The sequence below is a fragment of the Diaporthe batatas genome (assembly GCF_019321695.1).
Source record: "Diaporthe batatas strain CRI 302-4 chromosome Unknown Contig00003, whole genome shotgun sequence".
Classification (NCBI taxonomy): Eukaryota; Fungi; Ascomycota; class Sordariomycetes; order Diaporthales; family Diaporthaceae; genus Diaporthe; species Diaporthe batatas.
The window spans coordinates 6,739,964-6,758,257 of NW_025408550.1; the positions used below are offsets into that span (position 1 = coordinate 6,739,964).

General features: G+C 52.4%; 6 protein-coding genes across 6 annotated transcripts; 3 read left to right on the forward strand and 3 right to left on the reverse strand.

The window, feature by feature from the left end:
* Nucleotides 1-545: 545 nt before the first annotated feature.
* On the forward strand, nt 546-1,821 carry KVR01_003660 (uncharacterized protein; the record flags this gene model as incomplete). The annotated part of the gene is made up of 4 exons (XM_044783821.1): nt 546-659; nt 720-819; nt 954-1,517; nt 1,580-1,821. The coding sequence occupies 4 exons, from the start codon at nt 546-548 to the stop codon at nt 1,819-1,821; spliced, it is 1,020 nt and encodes a 339-aa protein (XP_044648675.1).
* A 1,193-nt stretch (nt 1,822-3,014) lies between these two features.
* KVR01_003765 (uncharacterized protein) lies at nt 3,015-5,554 on the forward strand. The gene has a single exon (XM_044789655.1). The coding sequence runs from the start codon at nt 3,814-3,816 to the stop codon at nt 5,164-5,166; it is 1,353 nt and encodes a 450-aa protein (XP_044648780.1). The 5' UTR covers nt 3,015-3,813; the 3' UTR covers nt 5,167-5,554.
* KVR01_003651 (uncharacterized protein) lies at nt 5,318-6,845 on the reverse strand. The gene is made up of 3 exons (XM_044782593.1): nt 6,286-6,845; nt 6,145-6,220; nt 5,318-6,077 (listed from the first exon to the last, which is right to left on the reverse strand). The coding sequence occupies exons 1-3, from the start codon at nt 6,332-6,334 to the stop codon at nt 5,879-5,881; spliced, it is 324 nt and encodes a 107-aa protein (XP_044648666.1). The 5' UTR covers nt 6,335-6,845; the 3' UTR covers nt 5,318-5,878.
* A 1,142-nt stretch (nt 6,846-7,987) lies between these two features.
* KVR01_002166 (uncharacterized protein) lies at nt 7,988-9,188 on the reverse strand. The gene is made up of 2 exons (XM_044783355.1): nt 8,758-9,188; nt 7,988-8,679 (listed from the first exon to the last, which is right to left on the reverse strand). Exons 1-2 carry the CDS (start codon nt 9,053-9,055, stop codon nt 8,114-8,116), a joined length of 864 nt encoding a protein of 287 aa, XP_044647181.1. The 5' UTR covers nt 9,056-9,188; the 3' UTR covers nt 7,988-8,113.
* A 2,893-nt stretch (nt 9,189-12,081) lies between these two features.
* On the reverse strand, nt 12,082-12,590 carry KVR01_003474 (uncharacterized protein; the record flags this gene model as incomplete). Its single annotated transcript, XM_044781889.1, has 2 exons — nt 12,082-12,279; nt 12,534-12,590. The coding sequence occupies 2 exons, from the start codon at nt 12,588-12,590 to the stop codon at nt 12,082-12,084; spliced, it is 255 nt and encodes an 84-aa protein (XP_044648489.1).
* A 4,705-nt stretch (nt 12,591-17,295) lies between these two features.
* Nucleotides 17,296-18,061, forward strand: KVR01_002469 (uncharacterized protein; the record flags this gene model as incomplete). The annotated part of the gene is made up of 4 exons (XM_044789790.1): nt 17,296-17,514; nt 17,591-17,760; nt 17,854-17,920; nt 17,993-18,061. 4 exons carry the CDS (start codon nt 17,296-17,298, stop codon nt 18,059-18,061), a joined length of 525 nt encoding a protein of 174 aa, XP_044647484.1.
* Nucleotides 18,062-18,294: the final 233 nt, after the last annotated feature.

Consider the following 18,294-nt stretch of genomic DNA (forward strand, 5'->3'; position numbering starts at 1 on the left):
TGAGAACCCTTCGCCCAAGCGGCCCAAACCGGCAGGCGCCCAATGAGCAGAGGCGCTTTTCAAAGCCCCAAGTCACAGGTCCATCTGCCGCTGCGAAGCACCCAGCTGCACCCTGGGGGCAGTAGCAGCTGGCGATCCGTGCAGCCACAAATCGCGGGACAGCTGCAGGCTTTTGGGCCGCGTTAAACTTAATCTGGCAGCGAGCCCTACCTAGGCTGCCTAGGTAGTGGCCCGGCCCCGGCATGGGGGCTTATCTTTTGCGCCAACTGAGTAACTTTGAGCGCGATAAGGCCCTTTCACTCATTCGAGTCGCGGGACCATCCAAGCAGCCCAAGCCACTCACTTGACCTTGACCCTGATCCATCCAGATCTTCACCACCTGACTCTTTTGGAGAGCAAATCCTTCAACTCCTCTCCTGACAACACATGCCTGGCATTGCCGACCCATCTCCTTTCCCATCAACATTTCCCCCAAGAACTGTTCAATTGGTTCGAAGCTGTAGGACGATCCTCAGATACGCTCACACGCACACATTCCCACCGCCATGGCCAACATCGCCGTCAAGATGGTCGCGGCCGTGACAGCTTCACCAGACGTCGGTGAATCTTTGTCTGGCATATTCGGCTGCATCAGTCTGGTCGCATGGATATGTTTGCTCGTGAGCCTGCTCCCCCCAATGCCAGTGGCCCCTGGCTGCAAGTCCTAACTTCCGGGACAGCTTCCGCAGCTTGTCACCAATTACAAAGCTCAGAGCGCAGACGGCCTCTCGATGGGCTTCCTCTTTATCTGGCTCCTCGGCGACATCACAAACCTCGCTGGTATGTACGCCCCGGCATATCTTCACCTCACCGGGCAATCTCAGCCACAGGACGCCCTTATCGCACCACCTTTGCTGCACGTGCGCATGCGCGCCTGCTGTTTCACCGCCAAGCTGACCGGCTCTGTGCGACAGGCGCCCTGGTCACAAACCTCGCCCCTTCCGCGATCGCGATAGGCATCTACTTCTGTGTCGCCGACGTGATCCTCATCACCCAGTCCCTATACTATAATGCCGTCAACGCCCGACGGAGGCACCGGGAGCAACTGGCATCGTTGCAGGCGCAGGCCACCGAAGACGAGCCCCTCCTCGCCCGTAGGCGGTCGAGTTCCGGTGCCGGGGGCCTGCCGGGAAGCCACAGGCGCCACTCTGTTCGGCGGGGCTCCTCGAACCTGGACCCGCTGACTAGGATCGTCACGGGCGAGGACGAGACACCGCTGCGGAGCCCGTGGTTGACCAACACACTGAGCCTCGTGGCGGTGTATGCGCTCGGCGTCGCGGCCTGGTTCGTCAGCCGGGAGGTGCTGTCTTCAGACGACGGAGGCGCCCAGGACCCTGCTGGATCTGAGCCGAGGGAGACGGGCAAAGACTCAGTGATGATGGTGGTGGGGATGGCTCTGGGCTACGTCAGCGCGCTGTGTTATCTGTGCGCGCGCATCCCACAGATCATCAAGAACTGGCGGGAGAAATCCACCGAGGGTATGTGTTGGGTAAAAGAAGACCCGTGTCACGGGTCCAAGAGCTAACCTGCGTGTCGATAGGCCTCGCACTGCTGTTCTTCCTCCTGTCCCTCACCGGAAACCTCACGTACGGCGCCAGCCTCGTGGCGTTCTCCCAGGACGGCGGCTACCTTCTCAAGGCCCTGCCCTGGCTGTTGGGCTCGCTCGGAACGATCGCCGAGGACGCGGTCATCTTTTTGCAGTTCAAGTTGTACTCCAAAACGGGCCAGGCCAAGGAGGACGCAGTCGAGGAGAACGGAAACGCGGCATCATACCAAGCCTAGAAGGCTTGAGGGGGTGCTGTAATGAATAACATGATGCGATGCATGGTCAGGTGGGACGTTAACGTGTGGTTACATTCGCATTGTCTGGAGTTGGGAACGGTACAGTGCTTACGGCGTCCACGCCTTGTGCGACTCGGTCGGTCTCATTCGCCCCACGGCGCTCATTGAGGGGTTTGCATTCAATTAGGGCTTTTTCCTTTTGTGGTCTGGGCCGCATTTTTTGTTCAGTATACCTAACAGTTATGAATTGAGCGAATTGAACGGTACTACCGTGACCCTACGCACTGCCTGTGGTTGCGTCTGCCGACCTGGATGGTGGAAAAGTGCGGCGAACAGAGGTCAAAAGGCAGTGGAATGTTGGTTCGAGACAGAAAATTGGTCCGTCACATGACGGTCGTGTCTCGCCTCTGCCCAGGCGAGCTGAGGGTTATAGCAGGTCTGTAGCACTCGGCACAATCGAGGTCAGGTCGACGGGACGATACAACCCCTTACGGGACGGACACAGTATGTTGTCTGGTTGTTGGGTCCGTCCAAAATACTTGGGCAGTTCATCTGTTCCCGAAGCGGCTACGTCGGGCATGAGCCTCGACTGCACTGGCGCTTGTCTGGTGTGTTTGGGCGTGAGACGGACCTAGCAACGTGCCCATGAGACCGTCCTCAGTCGATCCGCATCATGTCATTGGCCGCGAGTGAGACAAAGATGCGGGCGGCGGGCGGCAACCAACACATGAAAGGTTGTACAGTCAAACAGTGTACAGTGTAAGACATTGAACGGCGTGGCGCGACAGGCCGTTGGGAAACGTGGGAGGATCAGCACTGCCGCCCAGGAGAATGCTCGCCCTGTCTCCGCGCCGAATCAGCCGGTCCTTCAGGCGGGTAATGGTGGCTGTGGGCGCGGCGCCCTGAAACTCTGTCGGTAGGAAACAGGATGGCATTGCAGCATTGCAGCATTGCCCGCTTGTGGGTTCCAGCAAGGCCGACGCGCAAGTGCCCGTCTCAAATGGGCTGCAAGGACGTCTCCGAGTGCGCAGGTATTTCTCTCGGTTCAGGGCAGTCGGTGTCCAGTGCGGAAACCACCAGGCCAAAGAAGGTCAAGGGCCGTGGGACACATGCGCCACCCAAGGCGAGCCGAGAGAAGCTTGGCATTGCTTGTAAAAGCTTAAATCGCATTCTGGATGATGCCATCCACTGCGCAACAACTTATTGGGTACTGCTGGGAGCTCACAGCTGAACGGTCCGGTCCCATGGCTGGCAGGCAGCCATCAGAGTCGAGACTGGGCAGAGTCGAGAGTGGCAGGACTGGTCTTTGCAGGTCTGCATGACAAGCAGCGTGGGATACCGGCTGCCTGGGACACGCGGCTAGCCGGGGTGGATTGGCTTCAATACGGGGTACGCCCTCAGGCCTGGGCTGCCTCTCCACCCGCCACTCCACTAGCAATCTTGAACACGCCCCGAAGCACACCCCGTCTGCCCGTCTGCCCGCCGGGCAGGCTGCAAAAGTCGAGGCAAGCAGGCATGGCGTCACCGTGTGTCAGTGCCCCAGGTGTCCCAGGTGCCCAGTTCCCTGCCAGCCACCTTCCTGCTGCAGGCAACGCATCATCGGCCGGCGCCCCCAGCTGCCTCCGAGCCTGTCAGTCTCGCCGTCTCCAACAAGTCCAGACCTGCAACGTCTGAACTGGTCCAGATCCCTCGTCCATTGCTCAGCCTCACTCGGACAAAACCGCTCGCCCGCCCGCCCACCTCCTTCACTGCTTGACTGCCTGCTGTGTCTCTGTGGCTTTGCTTGTTGTCCAGACTCAGGCTCTCGGCAGACACTTTACAACCGCTGCCCGCCGTCTTCTAGACCTCGTCAACTCACCATCTTGCCAGCACCACTTTGCTACCGGCTGGCTCCCCTTTACTCTCAATCTTGCTCCGTCCTTTATCTACCCCGGACACTGGCTCCTCTTTCCCGCTGAACCTTGGGAACCCCAGCCCACAGACACAACGGCAATGGCAACTCGATTACAAACTCTGCTGGCTTTGGCCCTCCCAGTGGTCGTGGCCACTCGAATTCCGACTCGCGACGTCACTACCACCACCACCACCACCACAAACCCCGGCTTCGTCTCCTTCCCCATCAGACGGGGATCAAGGACACTTGCAGCCCGCGACGCCACGGCTTCCCTCATCAACGAGCAGGATACCAGCTACCTGATCGAGCTCACCTTTGGTTCCAATGCCCAGTCAGTCAACGTTGCCATCGACACGGGGTCCGACGAGTTGTTTGTGGACCCCAACTGCAACGACCGCTCCTTCGCCCAATCCCAACAGCAAGACTGCACCGAGAATGGCATGTACAACCCCAGGACATCCACAACATCCAATGTCACCCAGGAGACCTCCCAGATCACCTACGGCTCCGGCGCCGTCGACATCCAGTATGTCGTCGACAGCATTGGAATACCCGGCGCGGGTACGAAGATGACGGATGTGCAGTTTGGCGTCGCCACCGAGTCCCAAGGGCTCAGTGAGGGAATCCTGGGCCTGGGCTTTGGCAACGGCGTCAACCTGAACTACCCCAACTTTGTCGACCAGCTGGCCGCACAGGGCGTGACAAACACAAAGGCGTTTTCCGTGGCGCTGGGCACGAGCGACACCGCGGGCGGGAACATCGTCTTTGGGGGCGTGGACACCAAGAAGTTCTCGGGGTCGCTCGCCACAAGCACCATCCAGAGCCCGGCCAACGGTGACATCCAGCGGTACTCGACCCAGATGAACAGCCTGACCTTCAAGAGCGGGAGTACATCCAACAAGTACTCCAAGAGCGACCTGAGCGTCGTGCTCGACACGGGCTCCAGCCTGTGCCTGCTCCCGACCGAGGTCGTGCGCAGCATGGCGCAAGACTTCAACGCCCAGCAGGACACGTCGTCGGGCCTGCTCATCGTGGACTGCGGCCTCCAAGACACGGACGGGTCGCTGGACTTTGAGTTCGACGGCGTCACTGTCAGCGTGCCCTTTAGCCAATTCATCGTGAGCGCCGGTGCCAACCAGTGCATCCTCGGCGTGCAGGCAGTCGAGTCCGACCAGGGAATCACTGCGCTCCTGGGTGACACCTTTCTCCGCTCTGCGTACGTTGTCTTTGACCAAGCCAACATGAAGATCTCCATGGCGCAGTATGTCGAGTGCGGCACCAACGAGCAGGCCATTCCCTCCGGCAGCGATGGCGCATCCGGCTTCAAGGGCGAGTGCAGCGGGTCAACGTCGAGCTCGTCCAAGAGCGCCGGCGAGCCCAACAGGCCAGCGGCCGCCACTTCTGTTGTTGGGTTTGTGGCCGGTGTGGCCGCACTGGTGTCTCTTTTCTAGATTTTGAGCGTTTCCATGGCCACTAATACCTCTTGTGTTGCTTGGTTGTTCTGGGCTATCATTTTGGGCATTTCTCATAAGAATACGAGCTGGCGCACTGTCGAGATTAATATTTTGCATACTGAGAAACGGGCTCTACTGGTACACAGCATAGAACTAAGTGATATCCCGCTGATTCCTGGCGTTTTGTGAGCGTGTTAAGCGTCTGCCAAGTGGTGAGTGAACGGAGATCGCACAATAACCAAATTGACCTGTCACGACATTCTCTCATATACAGTCCACCTCGACAACGCCAGCCTCAGTACGACATGGCACGATGTAGCACGTATCAGGACCAGCATTCAAAGAGTCCAACCAGGGCGAGTTCTCTCGAAATAAGGTATCATTCACTAAGACTTGGTCATCCGTTATACAAACCCCCACGTAAGCCTGCCAGCCGAACCCAACAGCCCCCTCCCTATCAGGCATGCCCATTCTGCTGAGCCGCGACGACAATCCCGCCTTCCTGCCGCCTCCGACAAGCGCTACAGCACCAGTCGGTGATCACCCCCGGGCGCGGTGGGTAGGGACACACCACAACACCGCCGTTGACCTCGTGTTGCATGCTCCAACAGACGAGGCGCCAGGCCCAGCGGCTCGCATCGTCGACGCCCGGCGGCTGCAGGTAGATCCGGCCGCGCAGGCAGCCAGAGCAGATGCTGGCGGACACCTTCTAGGCGCCCTGCGGGGGTGGCGGGTTGTTGATGGTGCCGTATCCGCCCCCGCCCGCGCCCGCGCCCGCCGGGTAGCCGTGCCCGCCCGTCTGCACCCGGTCGGAGTAGATGCCTGGGGCGCGCTCGGGGCTGGGGCGGTCGGCGCGGCTGTAGTAGACGTAGAGGATGTAAAAGGCGTGGATGTGGCCGGGGATGTAGCTGTTCAGGTGGGGGGCATCGTGTTAGCCGCGGCACATGGAGGGGGAAGAGGTCGGTTTGGACGTACCCGAGCAAAGTGAGGCAGATGTTGATCAGGACATCAGCTCCGCAGCCAGCGACGATGAGGACGCCCACTGGGGGGACTGGCATCCGAGTTAGCAGCGCGTTTCCTGGTGCCTTGTCGGGGCCATACGGAAAGGAATCTTACAGAAGAGGGTGATGATGATGAGGAGAACGGCGCTGGCAGTGCTGGCCATGCTTGCGATGGGCCTGTCGGCTGGTGTAAGTGGTGTGGTGTGGCGGCCGATCTGGGTTCAGATCTGGGTTCAGATCTGGATCTCGAGATTGGGTTTGGATTTGGTGGGTGACTATGATTCAGAGTTGACCGTGGCACAGTCACAAATTGCGCAAGACAGGCAGCTAGCTGGTGGTTGTATTTGTAGTCTGCAAGTCAACAAATCGGCGATGGAGGCGCAGCCGACTGATGGCCCCGGTCGCCCCTCTGGAGGCAGCCCTGGCAGCCTGTAGGCGAATCGCTACTTGCGAGCCAGGGCGGCCGAGGGTCGCACTTGGTCCATACGTCACTCCACCTGCACAATGCTTGGCCGAGATTCGCTCCTCCCGCATCCCTGTATGCGGGCTGGGCCTTGGCGCGTACGCAACGCAACGTCTTGGCAGACATGTGCTTCCTTACCACGCTGCAGGACTGATATCTTGACTGAGCCATGACTGAGCCATGTCTAATCGCATCTTGTATTTAGATCAGGAGACATGTTGTCTGGTAGATCACACTCAAGTATCTGTTTGTCTACGACCGTTGTCGACGCAGCCGTCCGACTCGACACTCAATTGGTCTGGTGCATGACAATGTTGGAAGCATGGTACGGCTATGCGGCCAACATGCGACTATGGCTTACCACAGTACGCTTCGGGAGGCCGACTAGTTCCTTCTCGCGATGCCAGTGGACGCTACAATCTAGAGCACAACTAGTACCAACCTAGGTACCTAGGTACTTAGCATTGCTCGGAGGTCCGATCTATGGTAGACCACCAAGGCAGTCCTCACTTTCAAAATTCCTCCAAGATAAACTCTTATGCAACAACATTCTATTCAACGACTTTCTATGTAGCAGCCGCCTCTAGGATAGCCTCCTTCAGAGTAAGCTCCTATGGAATGACCTCCTGTTGGGGACTGTCCCATAGGCTATAGGGAGCCCTCCGATGGAATAACCTTGTATGGGATAGCCTGCTACAAGCCAATCTCCTTTGAAGAAACTCTCCCCCTTACTTTGCTGTTTGTAAATTTCCTACGAAACTGCCTCGTATGGGAAAACCTCGTATGGGATAACCCGATAAGAAGGTAAATGAGCCACAGGGGCTCCACAATGAAGGTTTCGCACTGTTTTCTGAAGTCTTAATATGGCTGTGTTACAGGAATAGTCCATGCGATACACGGGGTCGATCGAGTCCTTCGAACATCTCGAGCGCTCGTTAGGCTGTTTGCAACTTGCAGTACAAAGTGTATAGTCACAAAAGAGCCTTTCGATAAAGGGGCTCATGCCTGGAAGTCTAAAATATGATCTTGTGGTGATTAAATGTGTCGTGGAGGTATTTGTCAAAGGCACCGTACTAGTGGTGGTTTCTTTTTCTAAACCCCACACAAATAAATCGTATATAGCGCCTTTATATAGTGGTAAACGCTCAAGACCTAGCATTTTTTTAAAAGAAAATACAATGCGAATAATAATATGCCTAGTTAGAGAAAATACAGTGCGTCTGTGGGTACATGGCCTTAGCCTCGTGCCGTACAGACAAGGCTGGGAGCACTTGAGGCGTTGCTCTCGACGGACCCACCCGACTCTGGTGCTCTATTCTATCTATTCTAGTAGTTGACAGGTGTTTTGGAATAATAATAATTGTCTCAGAAGCTTGAGCAATCCAATCCCCCGGGCACGAAGGATCCCAGACCCCAGACGCGCCCACTGCCTTGAGAACAGCAACCTACAAGGCTTCCCTGCATTCAGACAAGGTCATGGCTACATCTCATACATCTGCCTCTCCCTGCCAGGGAGCTCTTGAGCTGGAGGATAGTTTTGCTGGTCGGGCTTCACATGATATCCATGGACGGGCGGGTAGGCTGAGCTCTGCGGGTAGGCCGGGTACTGTGGGGAGGCCGGGCTGTCGTCCTTCCTGCGCTTTACAACGAACATGAGAGCCCCGAGTGATGCCAGCAGCGCAGCGCCCAGTACACCTCCAACAGCGCCGCCGACGACAGCCGTGTTGTCCCTTGGGCAAGCTTCCGATTCCGATGATGGCGCTGACGAGGACGATGGCAGCGTCAGCGTCGACGTGGCGCCATCGCCGTCCGATGCCTGGGCGGTCCCCGCAGCGCTCGTGGTCGTCGCCGCCCCTGTGGCAGCGCTGATAGTCGTTGTCGCCGTGGCGGCCACCAGGAGAGTCCCTATGTCGGACGTGACCAGGGCGGAGCTGTTAGAACAGCAGTTCTCCGTATCCGACGTCATTCGGCAACAGAAGACACCCTTGTTACACTGCAGCACATTCCACGATTTTACTGGCGACCCGCCGTTGAAGTTGGTAGTTTCTGCGAGGCTCAAGGGTCAGCCCACGCGGTCACACAATGCAGCCCGGCAGAGGCGCTTGCTGAGTAGGGGAGACGGACGGTCTGGACAAAAGTGCGGGCACTCCGAGGCCGAGCCGGACTCGTCTGTGCAGCCGTTCATATAAAGCAGCCCTCGGAAGTTGCCGTCCTGCGCGTAGCAGAGACCTGAGGACAGGCACAGGTCCGACCTGGATCCTTTATTGTTTGCGCAGCAGGCGCTCACTCCGGCGCCAGGGTCGCATGCTGTGAAGGACTGGTCGTTTTGTTCCGACCCGTCAACGTTGTAACATGCTGCCTGGACACGCGCCGAAAGTGTGAGAAGGGCCGTCGCAATGGTGGGAATAGCTAGGGCCAGCATTGTGTCTTTCTATGCGGTGTCGCGTGGGAGGGAGCGGGAGACCAGGTAAATCCTTGGAAGCCTGACTCTGGCTTGTCTGGTTAGTCGCGGTGTTCTGGGCCGAAAGGGTGCGTGCTAGTGACGATCTAGAGAGGGCCAGCTTTCTCTCCTCGCGTGTATGTTTTGCCCGGAAGAACTTCAATTTCCTCCCAGCAGTCAAACATTTACCAAGAGCAGCCAGGGGTTTATTGCCATGAATCCTACGTGAATCCTTTCGCTTTGAGCCCAAATCTAATTGGTCAGCTCGCAGCTCGCGGCCCATAAGTGCATCATGGCTCAGCTGACCGGGATTTTCCAATCCCAGGCCCCCCCCCTTAGCAGCATGGATCGTGTGCTTTCAATGAGAATAAAAAGCTGCGCGATAGTTTGAAATCTGAATGGGAAGTAGGCCGGTTAGGATTTACTACAAACCAGGTTTACTTCTATTCTATATATATTTAAGAATATACATGGCGCATTCATACGGTGGTAAACGCTCGAGACCATGTAAGTTTTATATATATGGGAGTTAGAAACGAAACTACCTAACCTGAAGAACTCATACCATGGGCCCTTAAACCGTTGGCGTTGGGGTCCATCAACCCTGGAAGCGCAACGGGTGGCTTCTCGAAGAGTCCAAGACGCTGGCCAGTGGCCTGGCTGGTTATGAACATGACTGCTACGTGTTCGTCAATGAGTCGTCGTGGCTCGACCCCGACGTCAAGGAAGTGATTACAGCAATCTGAATGAGGCCTTACCCTGCTGGTTTGAACGGCGTCGTGGTGGCTGGCCTACGCGCTTGAGGATGAGCACCTGGTCGGTCAAGTCCACAACGTCGCCGATAGCGTGCTCAGCTCAAGTGCTTACCGTGAGAGGACGCCTCGGGGCCGTTGGTGCAATACTTGGCGCGTGCCGACCTGGGCAGACACAAAGGAGTCCGAGATCACCATCAAAACCGACGACGGGGCCGCCGTGTCCGTCTACGTGGGCAACCTCCTGTACTCGCTCGGTCTCGACTACGTCGATAGCAGCTCCCCGCTCCACGCCTACACCACGCCCGGTGGGCACGGCGTAGACTGGATCCCCTTCCCTCAGGCAAGGGATTACTTAGGTACTATATTAGCAAAGAGCGCCCCTACAACGACACCATCATCACCAGCATGCTAGTATACACCCCACCGGCCGACGCGGCCGCAGTAAGGTTTGGCGGCTCAGAGGGCGGTGGCGTCGTCACGGAGAGGGGCTGTCATGCGGTGATCTGGTTCCCTGCGGCGGGGAGTACATCGAGGGCACCGTCGGGAATTATACCCTCTTTCCGTATGGCAGAGCCAAGGTACACATGAACAAGCTGTCGACAGCCTCCCTTGTAAACATTTGAAGGCAGAGGAGGGTAATGTGGTAAGGGTTTGGAGGACTCAAAGCTGAGCTTCAATTCTTGGTGCCTCCAGATTGGAGTCGTAACGATTGGGGACAAATGCTTCTTAGCACGCAATTGCAAAGAAGCAGCAAATAAATTGATGGCATGGGTTATCTTGAAGAGAAATCACGGATCTCATCTGAAGTCATTGCACGAGAGGTTGCCTCGTAGTCATGCTTGCGTTTGAAGTGGGTATGCCGGGTTCGGCTCGCATTCAGCCGTTGAATACTTAGCGGGCAAAAGTTATGTGGTCCGCTCGACTCTCTTGTTCAACGCTGGTCGTGTCAGGATTTAAATGTGTGTCAAAAGTGAACCTCGGGCTTTGCTCAGAACGCGATCTCTATTTCAAATCGGATTGTATGCCTCAGACACATTGCTTGCCCTGGTGCCCTACAAGCAAGTGATTGCTGGTAAGTCAGAATATCCACTCACACACAACCTCCTTCACACACTCACATTTCCCACCAAAAAGCCTAAATTTAACCCTCTTATAATTAATTCTATATAAATACTATATATATAACAAAATATTTATTAAATCTTTTATTTTTATTAATAAGAAAAATAAATATAAAGTAAATTTAAACTATTTCTAATAAAGTTAAATTAATAGAAATAACTTTTTTAAAGTTTTTATATATTAAACTATAATTAAATTTATAAAGTTAATAAATAATAAATATAATTTCTTTTAATTAAAAAACTATTTATTAAATATTAATTAATATAAATAAAAGAATTATTTATTTTTAAAGATTTAATAATAAATAAAGTAAATATTCTTTATTTTATCTTTCTTACTTATCTTTAATCTTTAATAAAGAATTAAAAAAGTTTTAAAAATAAATAATTCTTTTATTTATATTAATTAATACTTAATAAATAATTTTTTAAATTAAAGGAATTATATATATTATTTATTAACTTTATAAATTTAATATTAATTTAATATATAAAAAGTTAAAACTATTAATTTAACTCTATTAATAATAATTTAAAATTATTTTATATATTTTTATTATATATACATATAATTATAAATTTAATAGAAATTATATTTTATATTTAGTATTTTTATAGAATAAAATAGAAAAGGTAAAAATCAGCTTTTTTAGTGGGATTTTATGTGTGTGAAGGGGGTGGTGCGTGAGTGGATATTCTGACTTAGATGTCCATATATATTCCGCACAATGGCCAATGTGGCACGCCTACAATATGAATTTGCGGAAAGACCATAGCAGTAACGACATAATCATACACACATCAATAGACTCGTCACTTGCACTAATCGGTCTCATAGAGGTTGACCTCTATTCATAAAACAGCCTTGAACCGTTCAAGTCATACAAGTGCCCAGTCAATTGAACGCTCCGTCTATTAATCGTGCGAGTAGCCCACTTCCAATGCTGTCTGATGTCTTTCAAACGGCCTAGAGGAGACTCTCTCAATTGAATCTATGTCCAAGGAAAATGAAAGCCAATCGAATGAATCGAGGTGGCATCGCGATGGAGGCCGACACTGTGCAGATTCTCGGGAACTGGGGCCGGACTCTGGAGACTTGGGTTGGCCGGACGCCAATCAGCCGTGCATATTATTTATTATGGGACAGACCGCACCCTCGAGCGTTTTCATCTGCTCCAACCTTGGGATCCATGTCGGGCCTGGAGGAGTTCAGGAGACCCGTTTCCCTCATTGGCATCAGCTTGGTCTGCCGGCTTTGGACGTCGCGAGTGACAAGACTCGTCATCACAAAGGTGCAGTATTCCGACGCGCACCTCCGCGACGGGGTCTATTGCGGGAAAACGTTAGCATGACCTGCCCACATGTGCTTGCGTCTCTGAAGCCACAGTCCATAACCGTTGGTTGCATGCGCGCTCATCCCACTGTTCGATGAACACGATCCGAATCATCCATCCACAGGCCCAGTGCCACAATTTAAATGAAAGAATATCCTTACGCGCAGCCCTGGGGCGTTGTCACACCCAAGGCACAGTCATCGCCCTGGTTTGGAACAATCTGGTCGTCGAATACGGGGGTTTTGACGACAGCGGCGCTGGCGAGCGAGGCGCACAGCGCGACGAAGAACAATGCAACCTTCATATTTCGTTGGTATCGGTGACCGGCAGATAGTGCGTGAGATTGAATAAGCAGACCAGCTGGATCGATAGAATTGTTGTCGTCGTTGTCGTCGTCCTCGTCGAGAAGAAGCGCAGCAAGAAGAGAAAGACCGATTGCACAGCAACGTGATTAACTGAAAAGAGGGAATGGAATGGCTGCCAAGAAAGTAAAGAATGCAGTGTACAGAGGTAAAAAGCAAAGAAAGAGGTAGGTCGGAGGGGAAGTGCAAGATGGCTCGACGACGACGCCATGCTGTGACAGGACTGGTCGCGGAATCGCCCAGGGGGTGGTCGGTTAGAGGTGGTTTCAGACTTTGGGGGAAACCAAACCACCAGCCTATGAGACCGCTCGGCACCGGAGGCCCTGCACCAAAGCTTCAAAGGTTGGAATCATAATTGAGATGAATAGGAGACGTCGCCGTCATCGCTACCTGAATTGGCCCGCGTCTTTCTCAATTGAGCTTCTGTAGAGAGCGCCCAGCTCTGCTCCTGTTTTGACCGGCAGACTGGCGGACTGGCGGACTGGCAGACTGGTCGTTCGCGTTCAATGACGCCCTCTACGCGCGGTCCACTGCAAGGCCTGCGTGAGAGAGGGTCGCCGGGCTTGGCTTGTCGCAGAAGCCGGACAAATCTCGCCAACCAAACTACCGCCCCCTCCCCCTGTGACTGCTTCTCCCTCCCCTAACCCTCCCACCAGCCACCCCCTTGTTTTAGGGTGTGACTCCGTGTAAGTCTGCAGTGGATATAGAGCTGCGAATATTTAGTTATGTAAGTACGAATGAGGACGGTGTGAGCAAAAGTTTTGGCTTTTTCTTTTTGACCTTTTTTAATTTTTGAGATCATATCCCAAGTTCTGAGTTCCTGTGTTGCTTTGTTTCGCACGGCAAATTGATTGAAATCAAGCTGGTACAAATGGCATGGCTGGTCTGTGTTCGTCTTCGGAAGCCACTTGTCCGACTGCATAGCCAGTTTAAGTACAACGTGTACCACAACGCAACTTGTCCTCTGCTCGTTAAGAAGCCCTCATAGCTCCAGGACTTACGATGGATTATTTCTGAGTTGGATTTTGTGACTCAATGACTCTAGAGGGGTGACTTTGGATAAATTCTCATAGACAGGTGTCTCGGAGCTTTTAGCATTCCTCGGCCGATCCCCGTATATCAGCAGGGGAAATCTCACGTTAGATGGATTATGAAATTGGAATATCTTAGAGTTAGGCGGGATGGCAGGGCATTGTGATGGTCCCAAGCGGTTGGCAAATGCAACGATAGACGAGACTGCTAGGTCCCTCGCCACCTGGCGTAGACCGCCCGGCCAAAAGACATTAAGAATTAATCTAAGAGACTACCTCAGTAGGTAGCTATTTCCTAGCAGTAGATAAGAGCCAGTACACATACCGTTACTACGAACTGGTTCTCCCTTAAGCAACTGATGTCTATGAGACTCAAGTTGAGGGGGTTATGACCGTATCGAATGTTGGTCTCCGCTACCCGTAGAATTATTTGAAACTGGGTTGGACCCACCAGTTTCTATCACTGATGTCCAAAATCTCAATGTTGATTCATGCGTTAATAGGTGGCAGCCGGACAAGTGAGATTTGCCTGCTTGATTATATCGCAAATAAAAGACATCTCGAGGTGCCCTGCAACCGATGTGTGACTTGTTTTATGTAAAAGGGAATACAAAATTTCAAATATGAGAATCTAGTCATTCTCCTTACCAATTATCATGTGACAGCAGCTTATCCAAGACATGTTCACCCGCCGCTCAACCAGATTCCAGAACAAGGCTGGCCGAAACATGCCCGATACAAGACGTTCTCGAATTTGTTCTCAACTCGTATAAAATACATTCCATACATGCTCAAAGACCCGTACATATGAAATAAACACTGCTACTCCAGCGGTTTGGCGTTGTCAATGTTCACTGGCATGTCTGCTTTGCACACTTGTTTCGCTGATAGCCCCAGGGCGCCTTTTGAGTCGAATAGGCATATACAAAGCTTGGCACTGTATATTCGTTTAATAACCATGGCCTTTAGATACAACTTCTTCAAGAATCTTATATTCAGCCTAGATATATGAATCGAGACGGCTGAATACGTGGCGGCTGCCCACCTCAAGCACATAGTTGCCCACGTGTGCAGAGTCCACGGCAAATCGATAGCCGCCAGGAGGTAGAATCTACTTAAACGCTCAACTGTATTCACCTGGAAGGAAGGTCTGGACTATAAATTGGGAAATTCAGTCAATTCAAATGACTATAACCTGCTGCGGGTGAAGTATTTGAAGTCTTGATATGTTATGTCATCGATTTCAATCGTCTTTAGCAGCCCTTTTGGAAAGCCAAAGACGGTGCAAGTCGTCAGAAGATCCATGCAGTGCTACAAAGAGTGTAATAAGAAAAGTTCTTATAGCATGAGTGGCCCTATTCCAACTGGACAGACCGAAAACAGTACATGTAAGGGCCACAAAGGAACAGATGAGGAGACGCGCATGTGAGCCCTTCGCGAATAGAGTTGCCAGACTGTTCCAGAATCAATAAGCAGGTGATCTCACATTTGTAGTACGCAATTCTCAGAATCATGGGAGAGGCTAGGATGAAGGTCTACAATATCAATCTCGAGGATCGTATCTCTGCTCTTGTTCTATTCATACCCTAAGGTAGGATAAGAGAGGGATTTTGTACGGGGCAATCGCATACGCAGAGTCCGGCATTGCTACCCCGACCGCCGTTAAAGTCTATCACCATACTTTTCGCCCCTTTATCACGTGTTTAAGCTTGATTGATGTCAGCTTTCATAAAAGAGTGCTCATTGAGGGTGGGTTTACCCAGTCGCAATATCTCAAGGGTTGACAGGGGCTTCCGCAAGTACCAAAGGTCACTTACCTGGCTGACCTCGAGTATTTTAGAAAAATCTTAAATATAGCCCGAAAAAACTTTCACATATATGAAGCGAATCAGAATTTGTCCAAACAGCTCTGTTGATCTCAGCTTTCTGATCCTGTGCCATTGAAGCTACAGTCAAATAAGTCCAGCCTCTCTCAACTGCACCAGGGTTCTACTCAGCCCTCTGAACACAACTGCCCACTTCCCCTTTCCTCACTCGCTTCCTTCACTAACATCATATAACCACCCAAGGCACAAAGCATGAATTGATTGTTTGCTCAATCGTTGAAGTGATGTGGGTTTTGCTTTCGGTTTCGCGTTCGGCCTCCCGCGCATAAACAATTCGTCTGATGATCTCAGAGTGTCTAACTCGGCCTCGTTTCTGTTCGGGCGCCGGCAAGGCCGACCCAGAAACAACACACACAACTCATCGCATCAAAACGATGGTGAGCTACTTGAGCGTGAGCACAGACATTTGACATGGAGGCTTCCAGTTCTTTACAACGAGATAGTATTTAAACAAGGCTGTCTGTCTCCACTTGTTTGTGCTTTGATTGACACTTGCGCTACTGCGGCTGTATTGTTTGATCAGCCGTCTAGCGGCTGCTTAAGCCGATGTCCACCTGGCTCCGTGCCTCAGCGCCCAAAAGAAGTAAGCAGCATGGATTTAGTTTGTTTTGAGACACATAGGTCCTGTGCTTGGAATTGTAAGTTGCTTTTCCAACAGGACTACTCCAGAGCCCTATATTGCTATGCTGTGAGGAGTGATACATGTATGCTTATTTTATTTTGCCCACCAATTGTTATGGTGACCAGAGTAATGGACAACTGTGTATGTATCTACACCTTGCCGGGGTAAACTTGGCGTGAGGCAGAGAAAGTTACGGTAGCGATGTGCACTCAAACTGACTCGGTCATCATGCTGTGGTTTGGTACGGTCCCGAGCTAACATCAATTGATGCGACAACTGTCTACTGACCCGGGCACTCAACGGCAGCATGGGGAAGCGGGCTGGGGAATTAAGGTTAATATGCAGGGGCTAGAACATGGAGTCAGCGTCTGTACGTGTACACTATTCGGCGTATGGGGATGAAGCGTGACAGCGATTGGCCCTCCGAGGGGACGGCAACGGCAGCTAAAGGCTCCCGTGAACCATTGCGTCTGTGAGGACATACATGTCCATCTTCCAGATCTTCCAGGGGGGCCTGTCCAAAGGGGGGGGGGGCGCGCGAATTAAGGTTCGGTCAAGTGGGCCGCCTCGACCGCAGCCCTGACAGAAACATATCGAGTGAGACTTGACTGACAGACACCCTGGGGCATGCATGCTTTCGGCCGATAGAACCCACGTTGAACAGTTCGATTTGTTTGCACCTAGTTGAAATCCATCGCTACAATCAAGCCGGATCGTGGAACCCAACTGCCGGGGGAAGTTCTCATCTGTATTTCAGAGGTCCATCTATTTCATGGTCTGCGATTGGTCATTGAGATTCTGTAAGCCGAATTACGAGCAGGCGCCCGTGTTTGACTATGGTTGAACAAGGTCCTAGAGGCAGTTCGACGGCAGGATATTGTAGACTTGATCGTCCAAGACAAATGTCGGTCTCAAAGAGATCTCTTGACCGGCCATATCTAGAAGGACATAAAAAGGTCGTCGAGGACCAGCTTCTGTCCTCTCGTTTTCGGGAACTCATCAGCAGCACCATCATATTCAGCCTTCTACCAAGCACAAATTCATCTCTTGCTGCTTTCATTTCTAATCAAGCAACCCTTGCACCAGCCCAACCCACTTAAACTTCAAGATGCGTTTCTTCACCGCCGCCACCTTCTTCCTCGCTGCCTCCGCCGCACCCGTCGACCAGAGCGAGACTTCTGCGTCTAGCCAGGTCGAGAAGCGCCAACTAGACCCTGTCACTATCTCGATCATCGCCACTGTTACCACAGCAGCCGCTACCTGGGCCACTGAGCAGGGTTTGGAAACGATCAAGGCCCTGATCAAGGATAGATCTTCCTGGGACAAGGTGAGTTCTCGGCCCCCATTCGGTGCACACATACTCAGATCTCGGTGGTGAAGTGCCTTCTGACAGTAGAGAACAGGTGCGCGAGCAGTTTACTCAGGACGCCGTGGCCCGCATGGCCACCAACTACAAGGCCGACCCATCTTTCAAGGGCGCGGTTTGCTACAACAAGGGCTACATGGTCAACGACCCCGCCAAGAGGAGTGACATTGTCAGCCTCGAAGTTACGTCTGGAAAGCTCAAGGCGGAGTAAGTTCGCCTCCTTTCTTTGTGCCAGATTGGCACGAACAGGGCCATCTTCATAACTGTACGGGCGACGCTGACTTCGGATCTCTCATCTAGCTACGATTGCTTTTACTTGAAGAGTGGTGGCGAATTCAAAGGCAATGGAGATGGTGGATTCATCAACGTATGTGACTCTTCAAGAATCTTGGAACCCAGATTTGGGCATCTTATGACACAATGCTCACGCAGCTTATAGATTGCCGTTGATACCAATAACGGTGCTTGTGGCTACCTCGCCTCCAACCTGCTGATGACTTGCCAGTAAGGGGATTAGAGCATGCTGAAAAGAAATAGACGGCAGCATCGACTTGCGCATTCAGTCGTCGATGGTTTCCCTGAAAGGAATCCGATATCGTTCCTGGCGTTGCCAAAACTCGGCGGCCAACCTAGAATCTCTCTTGTCTATGATTAGCAGGATCATTATTGCATACAATGTTTAGAGCCGCGATGGATGAGACGCGTGGCAATTAATGTAATAAGTTCTCACATATTAACGTT